Source organism: Sardina pilchardus, chromosome 12 (assembly GCF_963854185.1).
Source record: "Sardina pilchardus chromosome 12, fSarPil1.1, whole genome shotgun sequence".
NCBI classification, from domain to species: domain Eukaryota; kingdom Metazoa; phylum Chordata; class Actinopteri; order Clupeiformes; family Clupeidae; genus Sardina; species Sardina pilchardus.
The window spans coordinates 2,074,167-2,099,438 of record NC_085005.1 but is presented as its reverse complement, the minus strand read 5'-3'; the positions used below and the strand labels follow the sequence as shown (position 1 = coordinate 2,099,438).

At 38.6% G+C, this 25,272-nt stretch overlaps 1 protein-coding gene across 1 annotated transcript in view; it reads left to right on the top strand.

The window, feature by feature from the left end:
* The window catches only part of adgrg6 (adhesion G protein-coupled receptor G6), an 83,646-nt gene that overhangs the window by 20,400 nt on the left and 37,974 nt on the right, over positions 1 to 25,272 (top strand). Inside the window, exons 2-6 of the mRNA XM_062551467.1 lie at positions 406 to 494; positions 3,228 to 3,572; positions 13,907 to 14,548; positions 15,962 to 16,006; positions 17,795 to 17,860. Coding sequence (XP_062407451.1) covers positions 406 to 494; positions 3,228 to 3,572; positions 13,907 to 14,548; positions 15,962 to 16,006; positions 17,795 to 17,860 — 1,187 coding nt within the window. The remainder of the gene's footprint in view (positions 1 to 405; positions 495 to 3,227; positions 3,573 to 13,906; positions 14,549 to 15,961; positions 16,007 to 17,794; positions 17,861 to 25,272) is intronic.

Sequence of the window (25,272 nt, the reverse complement as noted above, 5' to 3'; positions counted from 1 at the left end):
CTAGATTCACAGAGGATTTACAGGATATCACATATCAACAACTGTAAAGAAACAACATAAACAGTCAGATACAGTATCACCTGGAGTGGTTCATAAAATGGCAATGATCAACCCTTACAAAAGTTCAATGTTTGTGGCAGATTTGCAGCAAACTTGTGGGTGATTTATGGGAAACTAGAGGCAAACTTCTAGCAAAGTTCTGTCAAGAGTGAGTTTTTGGAAGAGATTCATATTTTAAAAAGTTTCCCAAATAAAAATACTGTCATTTGGTGCAATTTTCGGTCTACATTAAGATGGAAGAATACAATATACCCTCAGTCAAGCTATAGCTACTCGAAGAGTGCTCGCTTTTGCTACATACATTTAGAATTATTTTACATTTTTCCTACATCATATATGTTTCAGGATGCTTGAAATCACTGGAGGGTGGTCGAGATGGAAGGTCCAGCTCTTGTTCCCAGTTGCCTTGCAGTTGATATACCTCCAACAATCAGGTACAGAGAACATTTTCCTTCTACATTCTTTCTTCATTAACTGAAGACTGATTTGTCATATACTGTACTTTTGATGTCAATTTTCACAAAGTGCTGTTTCTTTCTTACTTTGTTTTTGTCTTTTTATGTCACTTTCCATGTTTGTGAAAGCTCTACTGCTTGTTTCAGATCTGCACCTACGCATGATGCACTAACACACCATGCTCTCTACCTAATGCAATCAGCTCTCTTGATACTACTAACCTTGTCAAGATGCACATTAAGTATTAAGTACATACCGCTGGGGAAATGGCATAGTTCATAGGTGTCTACACGTGGCAGGTGGCAGTGGCTCAGGAGGTAGAGGAGTCGTCCAGTAACTGGAAGGTTCATGGTTAGAGCCCAACTCCTCCTGGCCCTGTTGAAGTGTTCTTAAGCAAGAGTCCCCCCAGTGCTCCCGATGAGCAGGTTGGCACCTTGCATGGCAGCCTCCACGTGAGCCTCCGTGTGTGAATGGGTGAATGTGAGGCATGATAATGTAAAACGCTTTGGGTGCTCGCAGAAGACGCAAAAATAGCGCTATATAAATGCACTGCAGTCCATTTACCGTTACCATTTACGTACCCCGCCACTTCCTGCTTTTACACTTTAGTATTTTGGGTAGCGTAATGCTTTCCTGTGAAATACTGAGTAAAATATTTGTTTCTTAAAACAAAGTTGTTTTTGTATTAACAGTCCCTTCATCAGCACATAGACAGTTTAAAGTCTACCTTGAACATTAATATTCGGTAATCAATTGATGATGCAATTATGGAATAATCTCTTTTGCCTTTCAGAGCCACTTGTTTTTCTCTATAGATAGTAAAATAAACTATTTTTTCCACTATTCAGAGTAGCGTTTAAGAAAATTGTCATTCTACTTTCTACCATCCTATCACTTGTTGCTTTAACCTAATAAAATCCTATTTTTCATGCACAGCTAATTACTCTAAAGTTAAGTGATTTTGTTTTACTCTTATGAGATGGAACAAGTTGTGAAAACCGTCTGGCTGCGTTTGTTTTTTGACAAAAAAAGCTGTTGGGCGTGTGTCATCAGACTTAACGACCGAATTATGACTTATAAACAAAGAATGGATGGAATTTTTACTTCCAGAAACAGAGTGGGCTCTAGAGCTCAACGGTCCTGTCCCTCCTTCGAGAGAGCGTAGTTTATGGAAGTAAGTTTCCCATTCATTTCTCTAATCAACATCTGGCAAAAATCATAAAGAGTTTTAGACTCTGATCTAGGCTAACCAGCTATGATGTGACAAAAAATCCAAATGTACAAGACTGTGTACACATTTTCATTTCCGAGTGAATTAACTATTCATCCCATCAGACACGGCAAATTATATTTCAACATAATAATAGTTTAACATGCTTACTTTTGAATGTAAAGTAAATTAATCATAATGCATTTATTGAAATTCATTTGTATGCATGTTTCTTGTTTCTACTTACTGACTTGAGTTTATGAAAGCGTAGCCTAAATATAATTGCATAGCCTAAAAGACTTTGACGTCCTGATGACATTTCTGCAAAGAAAGCTATAAAGAAAGACACTGTTTTCACACTTTTTCAAAATCATATACATGACTAAACAAATGAAATCATACATATCTGTAATCTGTAGATTGAGGGTTTCTCTGTTATGCTCTAAACAAGAGTGGGCTACTATTTGCCTTTGTGCATGCGTGTGCTGCAGGACCCATGGTCATGATCATCCATCCATGGTTGCATGCATGTTGTCCGTTTGACTTTTGCAAAGTGTAAACTTGTTATTCTGTCTGTGTTGGCTTAGGCTAGGTGTTCTAAACTCCCAGATTCTACAGAGTTCAAGTCTGTTCTGTTTGAAGTTGCAGATTACGTAATTCCCAGCCAGAAGTATTTCCTAAGGCGAGTGATTTGTCTACCTCATTTGGTTGATTTGCAGATTTGCAGATTTGGTCATTTTAGTTAGATTTTTGTTCTTCAACCAAGTAGGTTACACATTTAAGTGGTGTCCTTGTACGCCTGTCTAGTTGTATTATTATTTTCTACCAATATGTTGTAGCCCACAAAGTAACAGTTAACTTCAGTTATGGATGACATGAATCAAAGATTTGTGAGTTGTAAAATCACAAGGAGAACCTGTACACATCTGGGACAATGATTGCATTGAAAGTCTGAAACTTAACTTTGTTTCAATTCAAAAAGTCAATTTTGATGTAACGGTACTCTGGAGTGCAAATGCACATTCTGAACAGGATTACCGATATCTTCTTTTAGGTTCTGTAGAAAAACAGTACAAGGACTTGCTGTTGTCCTTAACACATTTATGTTAGCATTCAGGCACACAGTGGTTGCCTTAGTTGTGTCGTGGTGTTTTAGAGACATCGTGCCAGGAATGCTGGGTAAAAGAAAAATTGAACATTTGGAAAAAGGTAGCTAGGGCCTTGTTTTTTCCCCCATATTCTGTTTTGCACATGTAGCATACGTAAATACTCAGCTCAACAGATAGAAACGAATGCTTTGTCGCGGCTCGCTGAATATTCTATTCCTTGAACCTTTTTGCTGTCTAACATGCAATTTCTCACTGGCTGTCCACTTGTCCACTCACACTGTCCCTCAAATGACTTGGCTTGTTCCTCTCTCCTTCGCTTTGTCTGCTGTGGTCCTATTTCCTCTGTTGATCAACTTGGTTGGTTCTGACATATCCTTGTTTTGGTTCGGCAGTGTTGAGCTGTCAAGGGAACTGCAACCTGGAGCTTACCGATCCCCAGGGAAGCTTTACATCTCCGTGCTACCCCGCTGACTACCCCCAGAGTCAGAGTTGCAAATGGACTTTACGAGCCCCAGCTGGATTTATTGTGCAGATTACCTTTCTCGACTTTGAGCTTGAAGAGGCTCTGGGTTGTATCTATGACAAGGTTATTGTGAATACAGGAACCAATGATGTTAAGTTTTGTGGCCTCACAGCTAATGGACTGACACTAAACTCAAGTGGGAATGTGATGGAAGTGTCGTTTAACTCGGACTTTAGTGTCCAAAAAAAGGGATTCAGTATCAATTACAAACAAGGTATGTCTACAAGCAAGTTAATATATTTTCAGTATTTTGTATGCACTTCACACCTTCATGGTTTAAAAATAAAATGTTTTTGCAATGTATACTTGAATGTATTCGCTGCAAAAACAGCTTATCTAACCAAGTGTTATTATTCTTATATTAAGACTCAATACAATCTAACTTGTATTGTTTTTAGTATAACTCTTATCTCATGAAATCATTTGACTTTATTAAATTTATTGTCTCATCATCAAAACAAGCAAACCTGGCTGCCAGTACATTGAGCAAATTTGGTTGCCAGTCCATTAAGCAAATTTGTCTTGATAACACACACTGCCACCAATTTTTTTTTTTATCTTGATAAATGACAAATAACACTTGGTTAGATTTTATATTTTTTGCAATGATTCATTTACTTGAATACCATTTGAAACAGATTAACAGTATGCAAGCTGTCATCATCATAATTAGGGATGTGTCAATCTGAATCTCAAGATCGGTGTTGGTCGGTCATCAAATCTATTGGTAGCCATTAATGAATCGGATTGGATATTAATGGATTGTATACTCGGATTAACCCAAAACTATCACTTTAATACCTAACTATAGGATAGACACATTGTGAAGAGAGATGCTGTGTCACATGTGAAAGAGGGCTGACCCCGATGAAACATGTGACTGCTAGACGTATTTCCCATTGAAAGCAATGATCTGATGCTAGCTTGCTTGCTAGGGTGCAGAGATACTTCTCTGTATGATGAACTGCCAATTGTTAGTGATTGGTTCAAGGGAACTCCAATAGTTTTCAACTCCAAACAAGTGTCCACCCTCCAGGAAGAAGACTTTACCAATGAAGCCAGGTCAGACTCTTTGCCATAGAGAAGCGTAGCGGAACGTAGTCAAGAGGGTTCACAAGGCTAATTTTGTCAGGTGTAGTCCGAATAGAGCATTGAGATGCTATGGTATGTATCAACTCATCCTACATAGTTTAACATAAAAAAGCGTTGCAGTGTTCCTTTAAGGCAATGAGTAACAGTGCTATAGCAATGGAAGACTCATGTTGCTTTATCAGCAGATGAGAAAGACCTAAGAGTGCCACTGACATGACTGCCTTGCAGGGGTGTATAACTAGGATTGAGAGGTAAAGGGGGGCTTAGCCACAGGAGTGTCTTCTTCGAAAAATGTTCTATACATTATTGCTGTGCATGTTGTCTATACACAGGCTATACACTGTTGTCTAATAGGCTACACATACAGTATGCTGATAGTGACATTTCTGACACACCCATTATGCAAAATAAAACACTCTCCCATTACCCAGACATATACATGAAAACAGTTACTCACAAGAGAAACTGACATGGCCACATAAGTTGCCCTCAAACTAGAAAGGAAAAAAAACCCTTTGTATTTTAGGCCAGTCAATCTAGCGTTTGACCCATAACTAATTGCAATAGTAATCATTCCAAGTTTTTTGTGATCCCTAGGTATATCTAATTAACATATCAAAAATCTACCCATTTATATTTAGTGGAACATACTTTTTTTCAAGGTCAAAGGTAGCAATTTCCAATGCATTTTGCCATTGGGATTTACTACTGGTGAAATGGGTAAAATTTTAAACTATAGATATCAAATTGAAACTTTCACAGTTGTTTACTCACATTAAGGCAAATATTTTTTGTATTGCAAGTTTTCTGAAATGTGATGTTTAGATATGCAAATGAGACCAGTTTGACTTAAATATGCAATAATTTGCATATATTTCTAGAAAACTAAATCTGAACAATAGGTACAGTCAGCTTCAAAATAATTGCTGCATTTTGCTTCTATATTGGATACCAAAAGCCTATGCAAAGGGAATATTAGATATTACTTCATATCACCTCAGAAATGAGGAAATCAAGTCAAGTCAAAATCAATGCGTTTCAATGGAAGTACATTATAGAACAAATGATTGTCAATGATATGGTATGATAGAAGTATCTCAGTGCATGCCAACTCACTTAATATGTTGTCTAAAGGTCAATATCTACCTTATGTGACTTGGCATGCATTGAGATACTTCCATCGTACCATATCATTGACAATCATTTGTTCTACAATGTACTTCCATTGATTTTGACTTGACTTGATTTCCTCATTTCTGAGGTGATATGAAGTGATATCTAATATTCCCTTTGCATAGGCTTTTAGTACCCAATATAGAAGCAAAATGCAGCAATTATTTTGAAGCTGACTGTACCTATTGTTCAGATTTAGTTTTCTAGAAATATATGCAAATTATTGCATATTTAAGTAAAACTGGTCTCATTTGCATATCTAAACATCACATTTCAGAAAACTTGTAATACAAAAAATCTTTGCCTTAATGTGAGTAAACAACTGTGAAAGTTTCAATTTGATATCTATAGTTTAACATTTTACCCATTTCACCTGTAGTAAATCCCAATGGCAAAATGCATTGGAAATTGCTAACCTTTGACCTTGAATAAAAGTATGTTCCACTAAATATAAATGGGTAGATTTTTGATATGTGATGCAGGAGGGTTTAAGGATCAATAAAAAGTATGAACCATTACTATTGCAATTAGTTTAAGTTTTGGCCCTTTTTTGAGCTAGATTGACTGGCCTATTTAGTAAGCTTTGTATTTCTAAACAGAAATCACATTTATAGATAGATAGATAGATAGATATACTTTATTCATCCCCAAGGGGAAATTACAGTGTTTCAGCAGCATACAAACACAACATTCAACAAAAACATACAAACATGCATACATACAGAAAAAATATTTAAAATGTTATTCCTTTCTCTCTGCCCAGATGGGAGTCATTATAAAGTGCTATTGCAGTAGGTAAAAAAGTCTTTCTGTATCTGTCTTTCTTACAGCTTAGTTGGCGTAGCCTCCAACTGAAAACACTTTTTTGTTTTACCAGTACATTGTGTAGTGGATGAATTGTCCAATATATTGAAAAGTTTGTGCAGTATCCTTCTCTCCACCACCAACTCCAGGGGCTTTAGGGCTGACCCCAACACAATGCCAGCCTTCCTTATGATCCTATTTAGTTTGTTAGTGTCCCTGGTTGTAATGCCACCTCCCCAACATATGGCAGAAAAGAAAATTGCACTTGCAACAACACTCTGGTAAAACATTTGCAACATTTTGCTGCACACATTGAAAGACCTGAGCTTAGTTTAGATTTAGTGTGGACATCAAGCAACGAGATATAGCCTTGCCTTTCCCAACCAGATTATCAACTAAAAGTGGATTAGTTGACAATAATTTCCTCGAGGGTGACACCCACAGACTCCTGCTAACTATTACTGTTGTGTGTGTTGATTTTCTAAGGTACTGAAATGCATACATTGTTAGACTACTCTCTCAAAAATCGTTTGGCAATTCATGTGCCATGGGAAGAGCAGTGGGACTCCAGTGTTGTTTGTCCACACACCAAAAATGACTTTTCCCAACCTCACCTGCTGTTCCCTCCTGACACGTGGCAGGGGAGACTCTAACCCCTGGTAGACTGTGAACGCCTCAGCCATAGATATTATCTTGCCTTTTCAGGAACCTCAGATAACTCCTTTGAAACCAAAATCCAACTAAACCATCTCCATTGGTCTTGTGTGTACCACATCTCCTTACTTCTTCTACTACTACAGGTCTACGTACATTGTCTTCTTCTTCCTTTCAAAGTTTTCCTCCCTCACATCTTCACAGGGAATAGTTAGCTTTAGACAATGTGCTCACACGTTGAATACAACACCATTTCACTCGTGCAATACACTCTGGAACTTTTGATTCCCCTTTGACATCTATCAGTAGTTTACAGTCTAGTGCTCTGCCCCTCAAAATTCTTTGTCCCCGTCATTTTTTTGGCAAAGAGATAAAGGGGAATCGAGTGATTTTTACATATCTACATATCTCAAGATCACAGAGTACGAAAAAACCCAGAAAACAGTCAGTTTTACCTCTAGCCATAGTTGTTGCAGCCAGCTAAGTAGGCAGGCAGCTACAACTCTACACTTTGGAGTCATGTTCCTGAGCTCCCATGTTCATGCCCCCAGAGTGTAGCTAGGTAAAAACGATTGTTTTAACATCAACTCTTTTGTTCTCAAGCACACACACCAGTGATTATTTGATAACCTGATTTTGTCTCTAGGTGTAGCTGGGTCAAAAGCCATGAATAATTTAAACAAAATAGTGTGGAAAAAATCGAGCCCTTTCAAGAATTATAAATCAGATTATGGCCTATGCAGAATACACAATTGTCTTTTACGATTGACCATGTCAGACTAGGTGATCAGAAAACCACACATTTTTGCTTCTTCTTGGTCAGATGATTGGTCACATTACAAGATCATGTAGCCTATCGTAGCCTTCTCGTCACGTCATAATGTCAGTGTAGTGTCAACACGGGAGTCGTAGGAGATTCTTAGTTATGGAGTCGGGGAATATCACAGACAATAAAACACATTGTTGAATATGTCACATTACAAGACGAATTCCCTGCATTTGACGGCTGCAACAAACTTGTGTATATAATCTGCATAGGCCATTAAAAGCAATAGTTAGGTCAGCGTGTTCACCATCTTGCAGGGCCACACAGATCTGGCTGAATGTTACAATGTAAACATGCATTAAATTCAGCTAGATTTGCTCTCAACTCAAGCAAATAGACCCTAGGTTGTGTGTACAGTGAACCATTCCTTTAATGTTTGATTATGTTTTGTTGACAGTTAACAGCAAGTTAACTGTTAGTTGCTGGAACCTTTTTGTGAGGATTATAATCAGGTGTCCAAGTAGAGAAGCAGCTGGAACCCTACAGTTTCTGTAAGGATACAAAGTGATGGACAGTGAAAACTACCACACAGGCACCAGGCTTACAAATCCTGGCAGTGACCTCACAAAATTGTGGTGACCTCTAGCACATTAATGTTGTGGGTCACATCTCAGGTTTTTCAAATTTTGAAGAAATATTTTTTCCTCAAATTATTTGGAATACACTCCCATTTCCGTCTATTGAATTTCCCTGCCATTTTCAAACAATTCTAAAGTGAAAAAATGTTGAAGAAATATTTTTTCCTCAAATTATTTGGAATACACTCCCATTTCCGTCTATTGAATTTCCCTGCCATTTTCAAACAATTCTAAAGTGAAACGAACGTATCTCCAAGGCTGTTAATCCACTCAAAAGAAAATCAAAAAATTGAATCTGGATTAAAATGTGGAAATCCCATAGCCTAGAAATTTAGATGCACCCTAGCGGCCAAAACTATTTTTGCCTAATGGGATGGTCTAGGGTCGCACCGTTAAAGGGATATTCCGCCATTTTTGGAAATACGCTCATTTTCCACCTCCCCTCGAGCAAAACAATCGATATTTACCTTGTTCCCGTTCAGCTACACTCTCATCTGGCGTAATAATCAAGGCAACTTGCAAACGTACCATAGGCGCAGTGATATCGTACGCAGCATCTGAAAATAGTCCCCATAGACAACAAGCAGTAGTAGTGCCAGTAGTTTGAAAGTTGCCTTGATTATTACGCCAGATGAGAGTGTAGTTCCATGTCAAATCAGCCTAGAAAAACGGCAGGTTTCATTTTCAGTTGGTCTTATTGCACTTTCTAATTTGAGAGGAGACACGTTTTGAATGGGAAAATTACCAGAAATCTTAGTCACTTTTAAACATGAAGCTAGCAGGCGAGAAGCTAATGGTCTAATCCGATTCAATGATCTATGCTAGGCTGAAGCTAAAAGTTGTATCGTCAGACTCACAGAATGGCTGGATGAACGGGAACAAGGTAAATATCGATTGTTTCGCTCGAGGGGAGGTGGAAAATGAGCGTATTTCCAAAAATGGCGGAATATCCCTTTAAGGCCAAGCCTGCCTTGGGCACCAGGCCAGCCTGTTCAATCAGAACGCTCTATCTGCGTACATAGTCCTTGAGCCCGCCTTAGCACAGTGACGACAGAGCTCCGAGGTACCTTCGGCTACCGATATTGACGCCAAGGGGCTTGACCATGCGTCCTCGTTCGACGAGTTGGGTGTGAGACCGTGTTGCAACAACCATAGAGAACAACAAAAGATGGATGAGGCTAACAAAGCGAGCTCGTTTGAATCGGCTTTGGAAGAGTTAGACTTGGGCTTTTCTTTGAAGGTTGAGCAGAAAGAAGCACTCAAGTCATTCGTTTTAAAGAAGGATGTATTTGCTGTTTTGCTGGCCTATTACATGCAGAGTAGTTTGAAAGACACCGGTTCATCCCACCCACAGGCTTCAGCTCTGTGAATAGTCCGACTCCAGACTATACATTTCTGTATAGTTTGGCTTGCCAGGCTAGAAATCCCATGTTTTGCTATCCAAGATCACCTGATCCATTTTTTTTTAAGGAACATTGGAGAATTTAAGCAGAAATTCAGGATTTCCAAATCCCTTTTGCCAGAGCTTTAAATAGATCCAAAGCCAAGTTCAAAGTTTTGATAAATCTAAAGGGCAAGTTTAATGCACATAAAATGTAGGATCGGATTACATGATCTGATCTTATTTCGGAATCCCTCTTTTGCTTTTGAAAAACCCATGTCCAAGATGCGATCCAACCCGAACCTTACCCAAAATTCCACTAGATTACTTTTGAAATACTGTACTGGGCCCTGGGGACTGGCAGCTAGCGGATTGTGAGGAGATGATTGCTGTATGTGACAAAAAATGTTTTAGTTTAGAAACCGCGTAAAATTGCTTAGAGCACCTTTAACACACACAACAAAAGATGCCAGATGTAGCAGCATACTCGCCATTGTACTTGTGATAGCAAGACATAAACAGACAAATTAACCACATAAAAATGACACATAGGACAGAAGATACCTGACGAAGCGGCGTACTCACCAGCGTACCCATGACACCAAGACATAAAAAGAATTAAAGCAGCTGACACAGACAAATATCAACACTTAACCCTTACGTGCCTGACCGTTCTAATCAGTCCAATGACTGATTTTATTTCTGAAGCTACAAGTTAATATGATTGTTTAAGAGGTTTTTGGCGTGAAATTTCTTGAAGATGAGTCATGAAAATATAATGTCACTTCAGTCTGTATGTTTGACACAGACAGCTGGACGCCATCTGCACTTTGGAGTTTACATCGACTGGACACCACACAGCTGGATAAATTGAGGTAATCTATTTTCTAAATCGGTTCTAGATATGGTTCGTCTTAATTTGTAGTCCTTAAATCATGTTATTTGACAGGAATATGCTTTCTCATCAATGTCAACATTATGGCATAGCGGGGCTATTGTAACTTTATAGCTAGCTGCATTACTCTGAACTATTTGTAATATTCTTTGCTTCTGATGTCAGTTATTTTTATTTAACAATTTCATTTAAAAGCCTGAAACCTTTATATAACCTTTAAGCAAGTAACTAATTTCCATGTTAGGTAAACATAATGGCCGGGTTTCCCAGATTTGTTAAGAAGCTCTGAAACATAAATAATTAAAAAGGAACTATATTGGGAGCTCTCCGGTGTGCAGATTTTTACTTTTGGTCTTTGAACTGTTTTTTGATCCCGCACCCAAAGAATTCTGGATGTGCATGATTAAACTTTGTTGCAGAGATTGTTACACAGGCTTATTATACGGCTCTCTAGAATGTTGAGGGAGCTCCCATTCACTTTGAATGGGCCTCCCCAACGTTCTGAGGTCAGTTATTTTTGCATAATCACCGCTCCGAAGGTATAGGCTAATGACCGCTGCCAATGGCAACGGGTTTTGTGCTTTTAATTCACGTCTTTCATATCAATCCGCAACAAATATAATCTAGTCTACGTTCGCTAGTTGCAATGGAATTTCATTGAAACTCGGCTACTAAGTATGTTGCCAGGCAACACCTAACAACTGTCAACTGTGGCGAACTATTTATTTTGCTAGTTCTAGCGGAAGCCACGAAACGGTAGCCAAGTCATTGCTAAAGACACATTGAGTTACGTTTCTTTTCTCGTTTTGGCAAGTAGCCGTATAATAAGCGCGATAATGTATAGAACGCCGGTCATTATAAAATAATTCCTGACAGGATGAACAGAACCCCGACGCGCAGCGCCCATAGTACGCTTGCAACTTTCCTTGATTATTACTCCAGAATGAGAGTGTAGTTCCATGTCAAATCAGCCTAAATCGCCAGGTTTTATTTTCAGTTTGTCTTATTGCACTTTTGAGTTTGAGAAGAGACAAGTTTTAAATGGGAAAATTACCGGAAATCTTAGTCACTTTTAAGCGTGATGCTAGCAGGCGAGGTGCTAATGGTCTAAACCGATTCAATGATCTATGCTAGGCTGGAGCTAAAAGTTGTATCACCAGACTCACAGAACGGCTGGATGAACAGGAAAAATGTAAATATCAATTGTAGAGGAGGTGGAAAATGAACTTGATTCCACAAATGGTGGAATATCCCTTTAAAGCGGAGCAATCAAGAATCTTTGGTTATACTGAAACTTTGGTTGTTAGTGATTGGTTCAAAGGAACTCAAATTATTTTAAACTTCAAACTAGTGCCCGCCCACCTTGAGGAAAATGTTTGCCAATGGAGCTGGGCCTGACTCTTTGCCGAAGAGAAGCATAGTGAAACGCAGGTTATACCCACTGAAATATATTTTTGGTAACTTTGCTGATTTGGCTTTTTTGAAAAGCTCTTCAATTGGAATGAAACCACTGGCCGCTGGTTTTCACTTTCCCTCCCTATTTCTCTTCATGATGACATGCTGGTTGTACGCATATCAAAGCTGAAAAATCTGTGGGCTGTCTTCCGTCTCTGTCGTGAAATAAATTGGTCGATATTTGTACTCTCAATATGTCGTATAGAGAGCATGATGTAAAATAACACATTCTGTCAGAAATGTTCTTATTGCCTTTGTCAGGTTGTCAGCTCGCTATACAGTTTAATCAATAGTGTACTAGCTTAGCTAGCTAACCTCTGTATAGCCTAAGTGACACAAACATCAGATGCACTTGTCTATGTTGCATTTTTTAAAGATGTTATGACATGAAATAGCTGTTTTACTTCTTTCGATATGTAGTTAAAGAAAGCATGATGTGAAATCACATATTTTGTCTTTATTGCATTTCATCAGTTCATCACTAGGTGAAATGTAATCTGTGTTTTACTTGATGCCAGTCAATCAGCTTTATGGTGGCTAAACCCTTGTGTAAGGTGTTGTGTAAAAATGATTACATTGTTTGGTTTTGCTGTTGTTTCAGATGGAGGGAGTGGAAGAGACGGACAGTGGCCTGCCATCATCCTCAGTTTGGTTAAGTGGGCAAAAAACAAAAAGACATGAATGATCGAAAATAATGTCTACATGGAGTGAAAACGTTTAGATATACAAATAGATAGAAAAATTCAACAAGACAATGACAAAATTATGAAAATCAGAAAAAAATGACCTTTAGCCCCCCCTTCCCCCATAATTTGCCCTTTTCTTTTGTCCATTCCAAGATGTGTTTATGTAATATTGTTGTCTTTTGTAACCAGTCGGTAGCAGTGTAGGATAAGGAATAGTGCAGTTCAACTACTTAAGTAAATTAATATGTGAGAGGGAAACAAAGGAATCAGTGTGTAATGTGCGAAAGTTGTGATCTTTGCAATTCATGAAATAAATAAAAACAACCGTCCAACATCTTTTGCTTCAAGTGTGCAATATGTCTATTTAATTCATTAGCACCAAGCGTGTCAAGCGTATCATTTTTAAGTATCCTCTGGGAACACTTTTGTTGTCTGAATTTTGTTTGTGTTGTGAATTTGCAGCGAGTTTATGAGTCTTGTTTGAATTGTTACTCAGTGCATTTTTCCAAATATTGTGCATGTGTTGTCACATTCTATTTCAGTTAACTAAACTGGTTTTGTTTTTACTGATAGTTTTTGTCTCAGTTTTCATTAAGTATAATAACCCTAAGGGGTATTTCACAAAATGTTTTGGCTCGGTTAGCCTTGACTTGGTTTCACAAAAGAGATGGCACATACAGTAAGTTACCATGGGGATTTATTCTCTGCACCTAGCCTGGTCCAGACTAGGCTAACAGCCGAGATGAGTTTGTTCGAATGGTAATTAGGCTATGTTGTCTTATTGGTTCAATTAGCTATCATTCAAGTCAGACTATTGTGTGAATTTTTAAGGAGGTTTATTCCGGATTACCAGACAACGCTACATCAAGCCTCCCTTTATCACTTATCTTGAATTTCTTAATTTTGCCTTTGTGAAACACTTCTCTGGTTGACTGAATAATTTAAATTTGTTTACTGCAGGATAACTATACTGAACATGCACTCTTGTTTATTTTCCACTTTAGTCGCTGTGGCACTGCGGAATCAGAAAGTGACTTTGCCAAGGAGCTCCAAAGACATTGTGAGATTATCTGGTGGAATTTCCATTTCCCCTCTCAACGAGTTCACCATATGTTTTGAGATAGCTCGGTCTGCCCAGAGAGACATTGAAATAATTTTCTCTGTTAACAGTGCAAAGGGATATGAAGTAGCTTTTGGGAAGAGCCTTGGTGGGATGACACTGACCATAGATAACAAAGAGTGCTCTATAGACAGCATAATAAACAGTGCTGATTTCACCTCAACCATGAAGCCCTTGTGCCTCACATGGACAAAGACTACAGGAGTGGTCGCCTTACAGTTTGATGGCAACTATAGAACTAAGATTTGCGCTAACTTAAAGAAACGCACCCTAAACTTGCAAGGTCTTCAATTAGGAGCGGGAGGCAGTGGTGGTCAAAGTAGTAGCGAAAGTGATCAAAGTGATGAAGATGATGTTGGGAGTTTTGATGGTTTCATCTACAATTTCCGAATCTGGAGTAATGCCATGGCCCCCTCAGAACTGTCCTCCTTAACCTGTGACTCCATGGGAGATTTAGTCGACTGGGATAACAACTTCTGGGATATTCCCTCTTCCTACGCACTAACAGACAGTACAATGAGCTGCAGTAAGTATCCTATAATTCAATTGTTAAGCTAAGTTATACTTATATTGTGTAGTCGGGAATACCTGTAGGAAATTTGTCCTCTGCATTTTACCCATCCGGGGGTAGTGTGTACACACACCCACACCCACACACAAACACACACACACACACACACACACACACACACACACACACACACACACACACACACACACAGAGCAGTGAACTCACTAGGAGCTCACACACACTAGAAGTATACAATGGGCAGCCTGGGGAGCAGTTAAGAGGTGCCTTGCTCACCTCATCTGTGGATGTGGGAGAGTGCTGGTCTATCACTCCTCACCCACATCTTTCTTACCAGTCAAGGATCCAACTGGCCACCCTTCAGTCCCAAGTTTGAAGCCCTAACCAGTAGGCCTTTCATAAATAATGCAGGATGTTTTAAAGCAATACAACACAGCTAATGTATTGCCTTATAAAATCTGACAAACAAATGGTTGCAGAGCTGAAAAATAGAATGAAATATGTGCTTATTACACAATGTGTTCATTCATTACGCATGTGCAGATATGTGTGAGATGGTTAGCTGTGTGAGAGTGACCCCTGAATTCAGATGGAATGACTAATTGGCAACAAAATTGCCATATACATGTTGTCTTCTTGTCTTTTATTTCTAACATTTGTAAAGATTAAAACAGCACCTTTGTTCCCATTACACACCCTTTTTTATTTACCAAAACACAGGAGTATATATTTGCAGTATTGAAACACAAATAATTACACTAGTGATTCAGGCACAAAGTTGCTGTGTTCCAACATGGGCCACATCCGGCCCGCAAGAACCAAATGAGTGGTCCGCGGCGACATATTGTGGGGCATTGAATTCCGTCTGTCCGCATTGATTCTGTTATATGAGTCATATTTCTCATTCCAAATAGCAAAGTAACACCTGTGACAGAAAAAAAAATACAAAAAGTAGAAACGGGGCATCCGACAAAAGGTCTGCTCTAAGGTCACGCTGCATTGCACTGCACACCACCAGCTTCAGGTTGTGTAGGCCTAGTGTCAGGATATTCCAGTGTAGCCTAGCCTAATTAAACTGATTTTTGAGGAAAAATGCTCTAGAGAAAGATTACTCTGTGCTCAGCAATTCATAGGATCATCAAGCATTGCAACATCCGAACAGTTATAGTCACCTGACTGTTATATATATATATTTTAAGTACATTTTTCGGGGCGTTTTGCCTTTATTTGTATAGGACAGTGAAGAGTGAGACAGGAAGTGAGTGGCAAAGAGAGATGGGGTGGGATCAGGAAATTACCGCAGGTTGGATTTGAACCTGCGTTCCTGTGGGCCCAGACGTGGTATGAACATTGTAGCCTGTTGCACCACAGCACCCCCCGATCTTACTAATTCTAATCTTCTCTTTACAGTCTGTTTCCCTCATTGTGTACATATAACAACCCCTTCATCTAGTGGTGAGTTTGCTGCTAACATACTAATGAAGTTGCTTGCTTTATTTATGAGGGTGTATGCTTTGACACCAGAAGATAACATCCGTTGGAACATTAGTATGCTGGTAAATTATGCATATTGACATCTACTGCATTTTCTCAGCTTGAAATTCATTGGGCTATCACTTGTACAGAATGTGTAAATGCAACAACCCATTGTTAAAATATAAATGGCTTTTTTGGGCCTACCCGTTCTTTTCCCCATACAATTCAAACGTTTTTAAAGCTAGTTCTAGAAAAGGGACCAGCTGGCCAAAATAGAGTATGGTGAATCTCGATGTCCCTCCTCATGGACTCAAACACTTTGATGCATGTTCCCACTAACTTTGTGATGGCTTAGGGCTGTCCCACTGTGAAATTATGAAGTGCATGAGGTGCCCTTTCCGTAGGTCAGCATCTATGCAGACCAACAATGTTTTACATATGCTTACCAATTATTAAGTGTCAAGTTTTTATGCACTTGACACTTTAGTATTTATCTTTTTATCTTTCATCTTTCCCCCTCTCTTAATACTCACATTTCAGCCTTTAGCGGTCATTAGCAATTGATAAACTGTTTTTAGCTACTATTATTTCATTTATCACCATATGTCACTTAAGTCTTTGAGGGTTCAAGGCTAAGACCTTAGGGGGGACATTGAGATTTGGGGTGTGGGAGAGTCTACAGTGCATGCATCGAACATACTGTATATTAGCCGATAAGGCTGTCAACACAAGGCAATCGTATTAGACATATATTAATGTTGATTTATTTCCCTCTTTAATGTTGACTGAAAATGACACTACCACATGCCAAAAGGTTGTAAAACAATGGGTTAGAAACATGAAATCAAAAAAGAAGACAGTGTTTTTGATCCTTTGTAATGTTTTTATGTAAAATGGCTTGAAACTTCTTTATTTTTATTGCAAAAACTGCTCATCTAATAAAATCTGACCAAGTGTCATTAATCTTATATCAAGATAAAAACAAAACAACTAGTGGGTATTGTTTTCAGAATAAAGAGACCTACCTAGCATTTTCTCGTAAAGTCATTTGACTTAATTTAAAGAGTTTGACTTCTTTTAAGACGTCTCATACTGAAAACAAGCAAATTTGTCCTAAAACAAGCAAGTTTGGCTGCCAGTGCAAGTCAAAACAATCTCATGTTTCATACTAAAAGACAATACCAAATAGATTTTTGGATCTTAATATAAGATAAATGACACTTGGTTAGATTTTATTGCTCAGGGGACTACGGTGGCCCTGAAGTGCAAAACACAACGGCAAATCACAGAACACAACACAAATAAGACAACACAACACAAAAAGAGAGAAAACAGCCCCGAAGTGCACAACACAACGGCAAATCACACAACATAACACAAAAAGAGAAAATACGGCCCTGAAGTGCACAACACAACGGCAAATCGCACAACACAACGGCAAATCGCACAACACAACACAAAAAGAGACAACAACACAACACAAAAAGGGGACACCTACAATATTAACGCACCCAACCTCAAATTGTTGAATAGTTCCATTGGACCTAAAATGTGTCATAGATAGATAGATAGATATACTTTATTAATCCCCAAGGGGAAATAACAGTGTTTCAGCAGCTATACAAACACAACATAACTGTATACATACAAACATACATAAATTAAATTATTCACATGTTATTCCCTTCGCTCTGCTTAGTATATGTGCCTCTTGTAAGTTAACAATTCATGGTCACTTAATTGATCCATTTTCTCATCTGAATAAAGGTACGTCCAGTCCCACCTTGCCTTCACAAACCACCAGTTGCTCCTCACCAGGTGTGGGCTGCCCAGGTAAGAAACACTATTTAATCTCCAATAATCCTGTGAACTTTGCATTATGAAGTTGACATTTATTTTTCATTAATGTTGCTGGAATGTTATTGTTGTCAAAAATCACTTCTTTTGAAATTACATCAGCAAATTTACATTGGTGTTGTGCGGTTCAGAAGGGTGTTTAGGTAGATTGTAGCTGGCTTCCGATGATACCTTGGGCTATTTTGATAACCCTCTGCAGGGCTCTCTGCTCATTTCTGATGCTGTACGAATACCACATGATGATGCAGTATGTAATGCTTTCCACTGTGCACCGGTACAAGTTCACAAGGAGGTACTATGGCAGCTTGGCTAGTCTCAGTTTCCTCAGGAGGTAGACACCTTGTTGTGCCTTGCTGATGAAGGTGGAGGTGTGTATGGTTGAGGATAAGTCCTCCGGGTTGTGTGTCCCAGTGAATTTGAGACTAGAAACACTCTCCACAGGCTCATCATGGTCTGGACAAAGGTCCTATCTTCCACTCGGTGCATCGTGGTGCCAAGCACGACTCAACACTTGTTCCTATCTTACACCCAATGCAGTCATGATTTTGCCGTCAAGTGCTCAAGTTCACAGGTTGTCAAATGTACACTGGACACCCAAGGGTGTATCAATGCTAAAGATAGGTGTGCTCTGGTGCATGATCAAAAAATCACTATTTTAACACCACTGAAAATAATAATGCCACTGACCAAGAAAAACCTGGTCTAAAGTGAGAAGCGCTTGCAATGAACAGCTATTTTGATGCTGTCATACAATCTAAGTGAGACCTAAGTCTAGTCTAAGTCCAAGTCTAAGTCCAGGCAAAATACTGGTCTGCTTGGAAGAATATTCTTAGGATTTTTATTCAGTCATTCCAATATTAGAAATAGAAACATAAAACAAAACATACTGTACTAAAGTTTAAGATATTATCTAAAAGGAGCAATGTATGCAAGTCCTAATGTGGAAATGCCTGTCCCAAGCGTACTGCCTGCAGAAAGAAGCTCCTCTTCAGTCTTTGCAGTTCTTGCTGTGATGTAGACTAGTCATCTACCAGATGGGAGCCACTTGAAGAGGCTGCTTTCATGATCGGCTGTGCCCTAGATCTGCAACGGTTGTTGTACTGTAGGTCTCCTGGAGACAGGGCAGAACAGTCCTGGTGTTGCCTCCGCCGCCTGAGATGGTATAACTTTTACTGCTGTAAAATAGAGAGCATTCTGACTGGTGGCATAACAACATGGTATGGCAACAGCACTGCCCAGGATCTAAAATCGCTACAAAGAGTTGGCAGATCAGCACAGCGCAAGGACTGAGTACAATCCATCAAGGACCTCTACAGTCAGTGCTGCAGAAGAAAGACCAAGCGTATAGTTTCTGACCCCAGTCATCCCAGCCACTGTCTCCTCACCCTCCTGCCTTCTGGAAGACGATACAAGAGCATAAAGACCCGTACCAGCAGATACAGGGATAGTTTCTACCCGCAAGTCATTAGGATGCTGAACCGTCCTGGCAAATCTCCATAATGGCACTTAGGTTTTTTTCCCTCCTTCTCTCTCCATCCTTTTTAATAGTATCTATCTATTTCTTTATTTTTCTTTTTCATTTGCTCTTGAAGTTGGATGGACACTTGAGCACAAGGAATTTCAATGCTTATAAATGCTCATTTATGAGGACATGACAATGAACTTTGAACTTGAACCAACAACCATTGTGTCATCAGCAAATTTCACAATGGAGTTAGAGTTGTGGGTGACTATACAGTTGTAGGTGTAGTAGAGAGAATAGAGAAGTAGGCTCAGTGCACATCCCTGGGGGCACCAACACTCCAAGGTGTGGAGCTGGTGCAGTGTCGCAGACAGCCTGTGTACTAACCTGTGTTGAATTGGGTGTATGAGCAACATACTCCTCATACTCCATTGTGCTCCCACAACACTCCACAGATGGTTAATTCAGAATGGCTGAATAATATTGAATTAATGTTCTAACATTTCTCACAAGAATTTTATTGAATAGTCATTGACGGAAAAGATGGAGACATCACATCCAATTTATAGAAGGCGAAAGCATGACACGCACCTACGTGAAGGAATGAATTAGTTAAATAGTTCAGTATTAAAATACCTAAATAACAGTATGTTTTCAATTTGTTAAGGCTCATTATAAAGTGCAATGTGTCAACCTTTGTAAACTTCAACAAATAATAATATGGCCAGTGTAATGCATGGGGGTATTGTTTGATACTTGATGGATTTTCTGATTGCCTTGGAACACCTTACAGTCTAACAGTAAACAGTGGCCCATATGAGAGTCTTTGGGTCCTAATTTGAAAAAAAACATAATCAACTTGCATGAACAGTGACGAGTCAGTTCCAATATGAAAACTGATATCTATGGTTTTGGAATGAGAACTTTACTTGTTAACACAGTCTTTGCACTTTTAAACTATAGGGCCTTTTAACTGCTAACAAAAAGTCAGGCAGCACAAAAGAGAAAGTTGGGAGCGTAACAGCAAAGCCTGCTATAAAGGCAAAGGGATTTGATCCTTGAGAAAGTCAAAGACTGACATTGTACAGCATTGCAAATATATATAGTTTGATTCTTTTTCAGATTCATATTCTTTTTTTCGTAAAATATTTCATAAAGTATCTTATTCCATTAGATGTACATTGGGTAAAGTCCACTTGTGTCAACTCTGTTTATATACGGATGACAGAAAACAGAAAATCTTGTCTTTATCTCAATGTCATACTTGGTCAATGCCAAGCCTGGTTAGTGGAACATTTATTGTACATTGAGATTATTGATAATCTATTGTTATTATACTTCATTGCTATTTTCTGCCTACAACAATTGAATTCTAAACTGACTTTCCCTCCACTTTTTTATCACCAGCTTCATTAACCCCTACCACCTTATCCAGTGTCACAACTAACATACTTGCTACTAATGAAGCAACATATGGTAAGAATTTTGATAAAGTGGCGTGCTTCTGGTTACTGTTTCATGACCCAGCTCTTCTTCAAGTAAAAGTTAATTGATTGTCTTTACCAACGTAAATCTGCTGTTTATGTGGAGAACACGTTCTCTGTCCCTCTGCTCTTTGTAGCCTACTGTACATGTAGAAGCATACAATACTAAATATCTGTTAGGATCGTTAGATGACTTAAGATTAACGTTGTTGTGGTCCTCAACAAAAGACTATGCTCTACATCTATAAACCCTAGGTTATTAGACTGGAGTTGTCTGTCAAGTTGCATTCTGAAACAACATTCTAATGGTCCAGCTTTACTAGTTTTACTTTGTTTTTGTATGATGTCTTGTATAAACAACAGAATGAAAAAGCAGATTCATACAGTATTTGGCATACAGAATATTCTACAACAACATAATAACACTACTAACCATCTAACCATGTGTGTACCATCGATAGCTCAAACAGCACCAGTTTCAGTCACCACTAGTACACCATCCATCTCCAGCAGCACAAGTAAGATGTCACGTGAACACCTTCTTAACCATAATTTATCTAATTAATCAATTTATTGACCCATACTTTGCAAACTTTGATATATGGTTATTGTATTGCAGCTTTGCCATTATGTTAATGTTAATGAATGAATGAATTAATTAGCTTTACATTTAGGCTAAGTATTTTTTATATCTGTAATGTTAACTTTAATTGTTAATTATTGTTCTAATGTTGCAAGTCACTTTGGGTAAAAATATCTGCTGAATACCATAGCCACATCTATAAAGTATGCAATTTCCTTTTTATATACCAGGGTAAAGTACATATTATCTAAAACGCTCACAAAAAGTAAGGAAACTTGACTTTGGCCCATTATATCTCCACTTTAATAATACCCATCGCTAAAGTGTTTTATGTCATTTTCATCGTTTATTAGTCACCTCCTTTACAATGAGCTACAGCTTGTAAGCATTGGGCTCCCATAGAATGAGCAACACAAGCAAACGTGTAAGTAGTGCCAGCGAAAATTTTTCCAAAATGGCCTGTTATGCTGTTGGAATTCACCTTTGTTACTTCAAGCACTGACGATTGCACTCTCCCACAGAAATGAGGAAAACAAAACATGTTAGGCATACATTCGTTCATTTTATACTCAGTGTCAGGGTCCTCAGTAGCGTGTAGAGGATCCATATGCAGCCACAACAGCTTGGCACCTTCTTCTCATGCTGGTCACCAACCTGGCTACATTCTGCTGTGGGATGGCATTCCATTTTTTCAATATGGATCTGTTAAGTCAGCCAACCTGGTTCTGTTGGTGACTCTGGCGCGTACAGCACGCCCAAGCTGATCCCACAAGTGTTCAATTGGGTTGAGGTCTGGACTCACGTCACGGCAGACCATTCTATCCTCTCCACTCCCAAATTCTGGAGGTATAGTACTCTCTGATGATCCCAGCTCTATGGGGGCGAGCGTTATCATCCTGGAGGATGGCATTTGGTCCCATATTCTGGAGATATGGAATTGCCATTGGCTCCAGAATCTCATCCCAGTATCTAAACTCACCTGGTAGCACTTGAAACCCAAAACGAGATGTCTGGCAGCAGAACCCTATTACTGGCCATTTTGGCACATTTTTGGTTGGCACTACTCAGACATTTGGCTGTATTGCTCATTCCATGATTGCCCTATGCTTACAAGCTATACCTCATTGTAAAGGTGACAAATCAACGATAAAAATGATATGAAACACTTTACTGGTTGGTATTACTAAAGGGGAGATATAATGGGCCAAAGTCAAGTTTCCTTACTTTTTGTGAGCGGTTTATATTCATTCTATGTACTCATCTATATTCTTTTGTAAATAGTAACTATATATACTGTACGTATACTATATATTGACTATAAATAATTAATCTGAATATATTGATATGTTTGTGCCTTCTGGTTATCAGTTCAGACACCCACAACACATGTAACCACCATTAGCATGACTTTAAAAGCAAGCACTGGTAAGCATTACCATTTGAAATACTTATATTAAGAACATGAATTTTCCTTTTGCTTGATGAGTGGACACTGTTGAAAGTAAACTAAAAAATAAGACTACTTCATCTGTCATTATATTTGTTCATATTTTAGAGACTGATTTGACAGGTGTGGGTAGAGGCCAGACAATAGGTTTTACAGTTTCTTGTTTTCTAGCTTTGAATTTAGTTCAATCTATCCTGCGTTGACAAATCTCCACTCAGTGTCACTGATCCAAACATGCACACAAAGCAATCCAGCATAATTTGTCGATGACAAAACAGCTGCAATGCTACTGAGCAAGCTATTTTAATGTATAAGTATAAAAATGAATCTCAGAGCATGCTGACCTGGATTGCTGGTTGCTGGATTGTCAAGGCGTGCTTGAGGTGTGTAGATGCAAAATTTAAAAACTCACTGTTGAGAAAGAATGTTGGCAGCTGCGAACAAAGTATAGGCCATGGGATTATGACTTCACATCAAGTTAAAGGTGAACTATGCACGATTTTTAGCTTAGTTTGCCTTAACTGATCAGCTTCGGGGTCATTTGAATGGTTATTTGACTTATTTCGGGTTGAATGATGGCTGTCTCGCTTCCCCCTAGCGCCTGTGAGTGGAAAAACCACACTTGCAAGTTTGTGCCACTGGGTCGGTGGCACTGACAGACAGAAAGTTTCGCAGCCTCGCAATCATGCTCATGAAAAGGCAGACTGACCAATTGAGTATTGTTGTGAAATATACACGCTAAAGCTGTAGGGGAAGCTCTGCAGAGAAACTTGCAAGCGTAAAATGAGAAAACAGTGAAGAAATCGGCAAACCTGCATAGTTCCTCTTTAAAACTGAAGATGCACAGCTCCAAAATCCGAAGTGGATGATTATAACAGCGTTTCACTATTTAACAATGGAGCCTCATGGATAAGGTAGTGTCGGGAAATATGCCACCGTGTGACACTGTAATGTGGAAAATAAGAATCCGTATCAGCTTATTAAGCATTAAATTTGATACTGTAATGTTAATTTAACATTCTTTGTAACCTACCTGTATTTAGAACTAGGCCTTCTGACGATATTGAGCAATATGCTGTTTTACCTTGTTGTGGTGCTCGACCTTACAGTTTTTCTCAAATGCTAAAACACATTTCACAAACGTTTCCTCCATGTTCCCCAATGTCTAAACACAATACCCTTTTTCTAAAGCTACATAAGCACAACCACACCTTCTGACTTCAAAGCTAAAACTTTCACACCAAAAGAGCAGCTCGAAGCTTTCAAAAATGTAAACACTATACACATCATTACACACTACAGCAAAACAATTGAAAACACAACGCTCAATTTGTGAGAAGGTTCTTTGTTTCATAACTGCCAATGCATATTTTTAAATACTTTAGAGTAACGGATCTTCTTAGATCTCTGCAGAGGATTAGGCATTTGAAGAGTTCTTTTCCCAAACGCTATAATCCACCATTTTACTAATGAATTTTCATAAATATATTTTTTTCAATTTAGTTTTTCAAGTAATCTCAGTGAAACTGTATTGGGTTATGTTTAGTTACAGTAATTTATCTTTACTCAATAAAAACAAAACAACTGCATTTTTATTACCTGAAACACACAATTACTGTAAATACAGTAACATGATTTGTTACAGTACAGTAATGTCTATAAAATGGATTTATAGCGTTTTGGAAAAGAGCTCTTCATTTAGAGTTGTGAGTTTCATATGAAGAGTACAGAAAATTCTCTGAGTACACTACTGTAACACAACTCAATGCAAAAAACAGAATCTATTGCACACAACAGTACTCTTGAAAACGTGATCAGGGTGTGACGTTCTTTTATTTTCTTCATTCACACCACACACGCACGCACCACAGTCACTGTGCGCATTAGCAACAAGTGTCTTCATTTTTGAGTCGTTGTGTGTCATGAATGCCAGGTGTGTTCATTGTGTTCAGTTATTGCTGACTGTGGCAAGCATTTTGCATCACATGAGCTTTCATTTGAGAATATGTTTTGCAACATGTGTTTTAGCAAGGAAAAATGTGCTTAGATTTATGAGAACGGAGGATTGTGTTTTGTGAATTGTGTCTTCATGTGAAATGTGTTTATGGTATTGAAAAATTGTGGCTAGATTTAGTAAATGTGTTTAGACAACTGGTCATTTGGTTTAGAGGATTGGCTTTTGTGTTTTAGCATTTGAGAAAAACTGTAATACAGCCCTCAGGAGTGCGTAGCTGAAAAGGTGCTTATGCCAATGGCAGAATGCGCACAAGAGTTGTATACTGTACATAAGAAACGCCCAGATTTTGGGGTTGCTCCTCCCAAAATGCATAAGTCCCTCCATTGAGCATATAAATTACAGATTTAAACAAAGGGGGAAATTGCAGACTGAAATGCGTGTATTTAAGCTTCTTT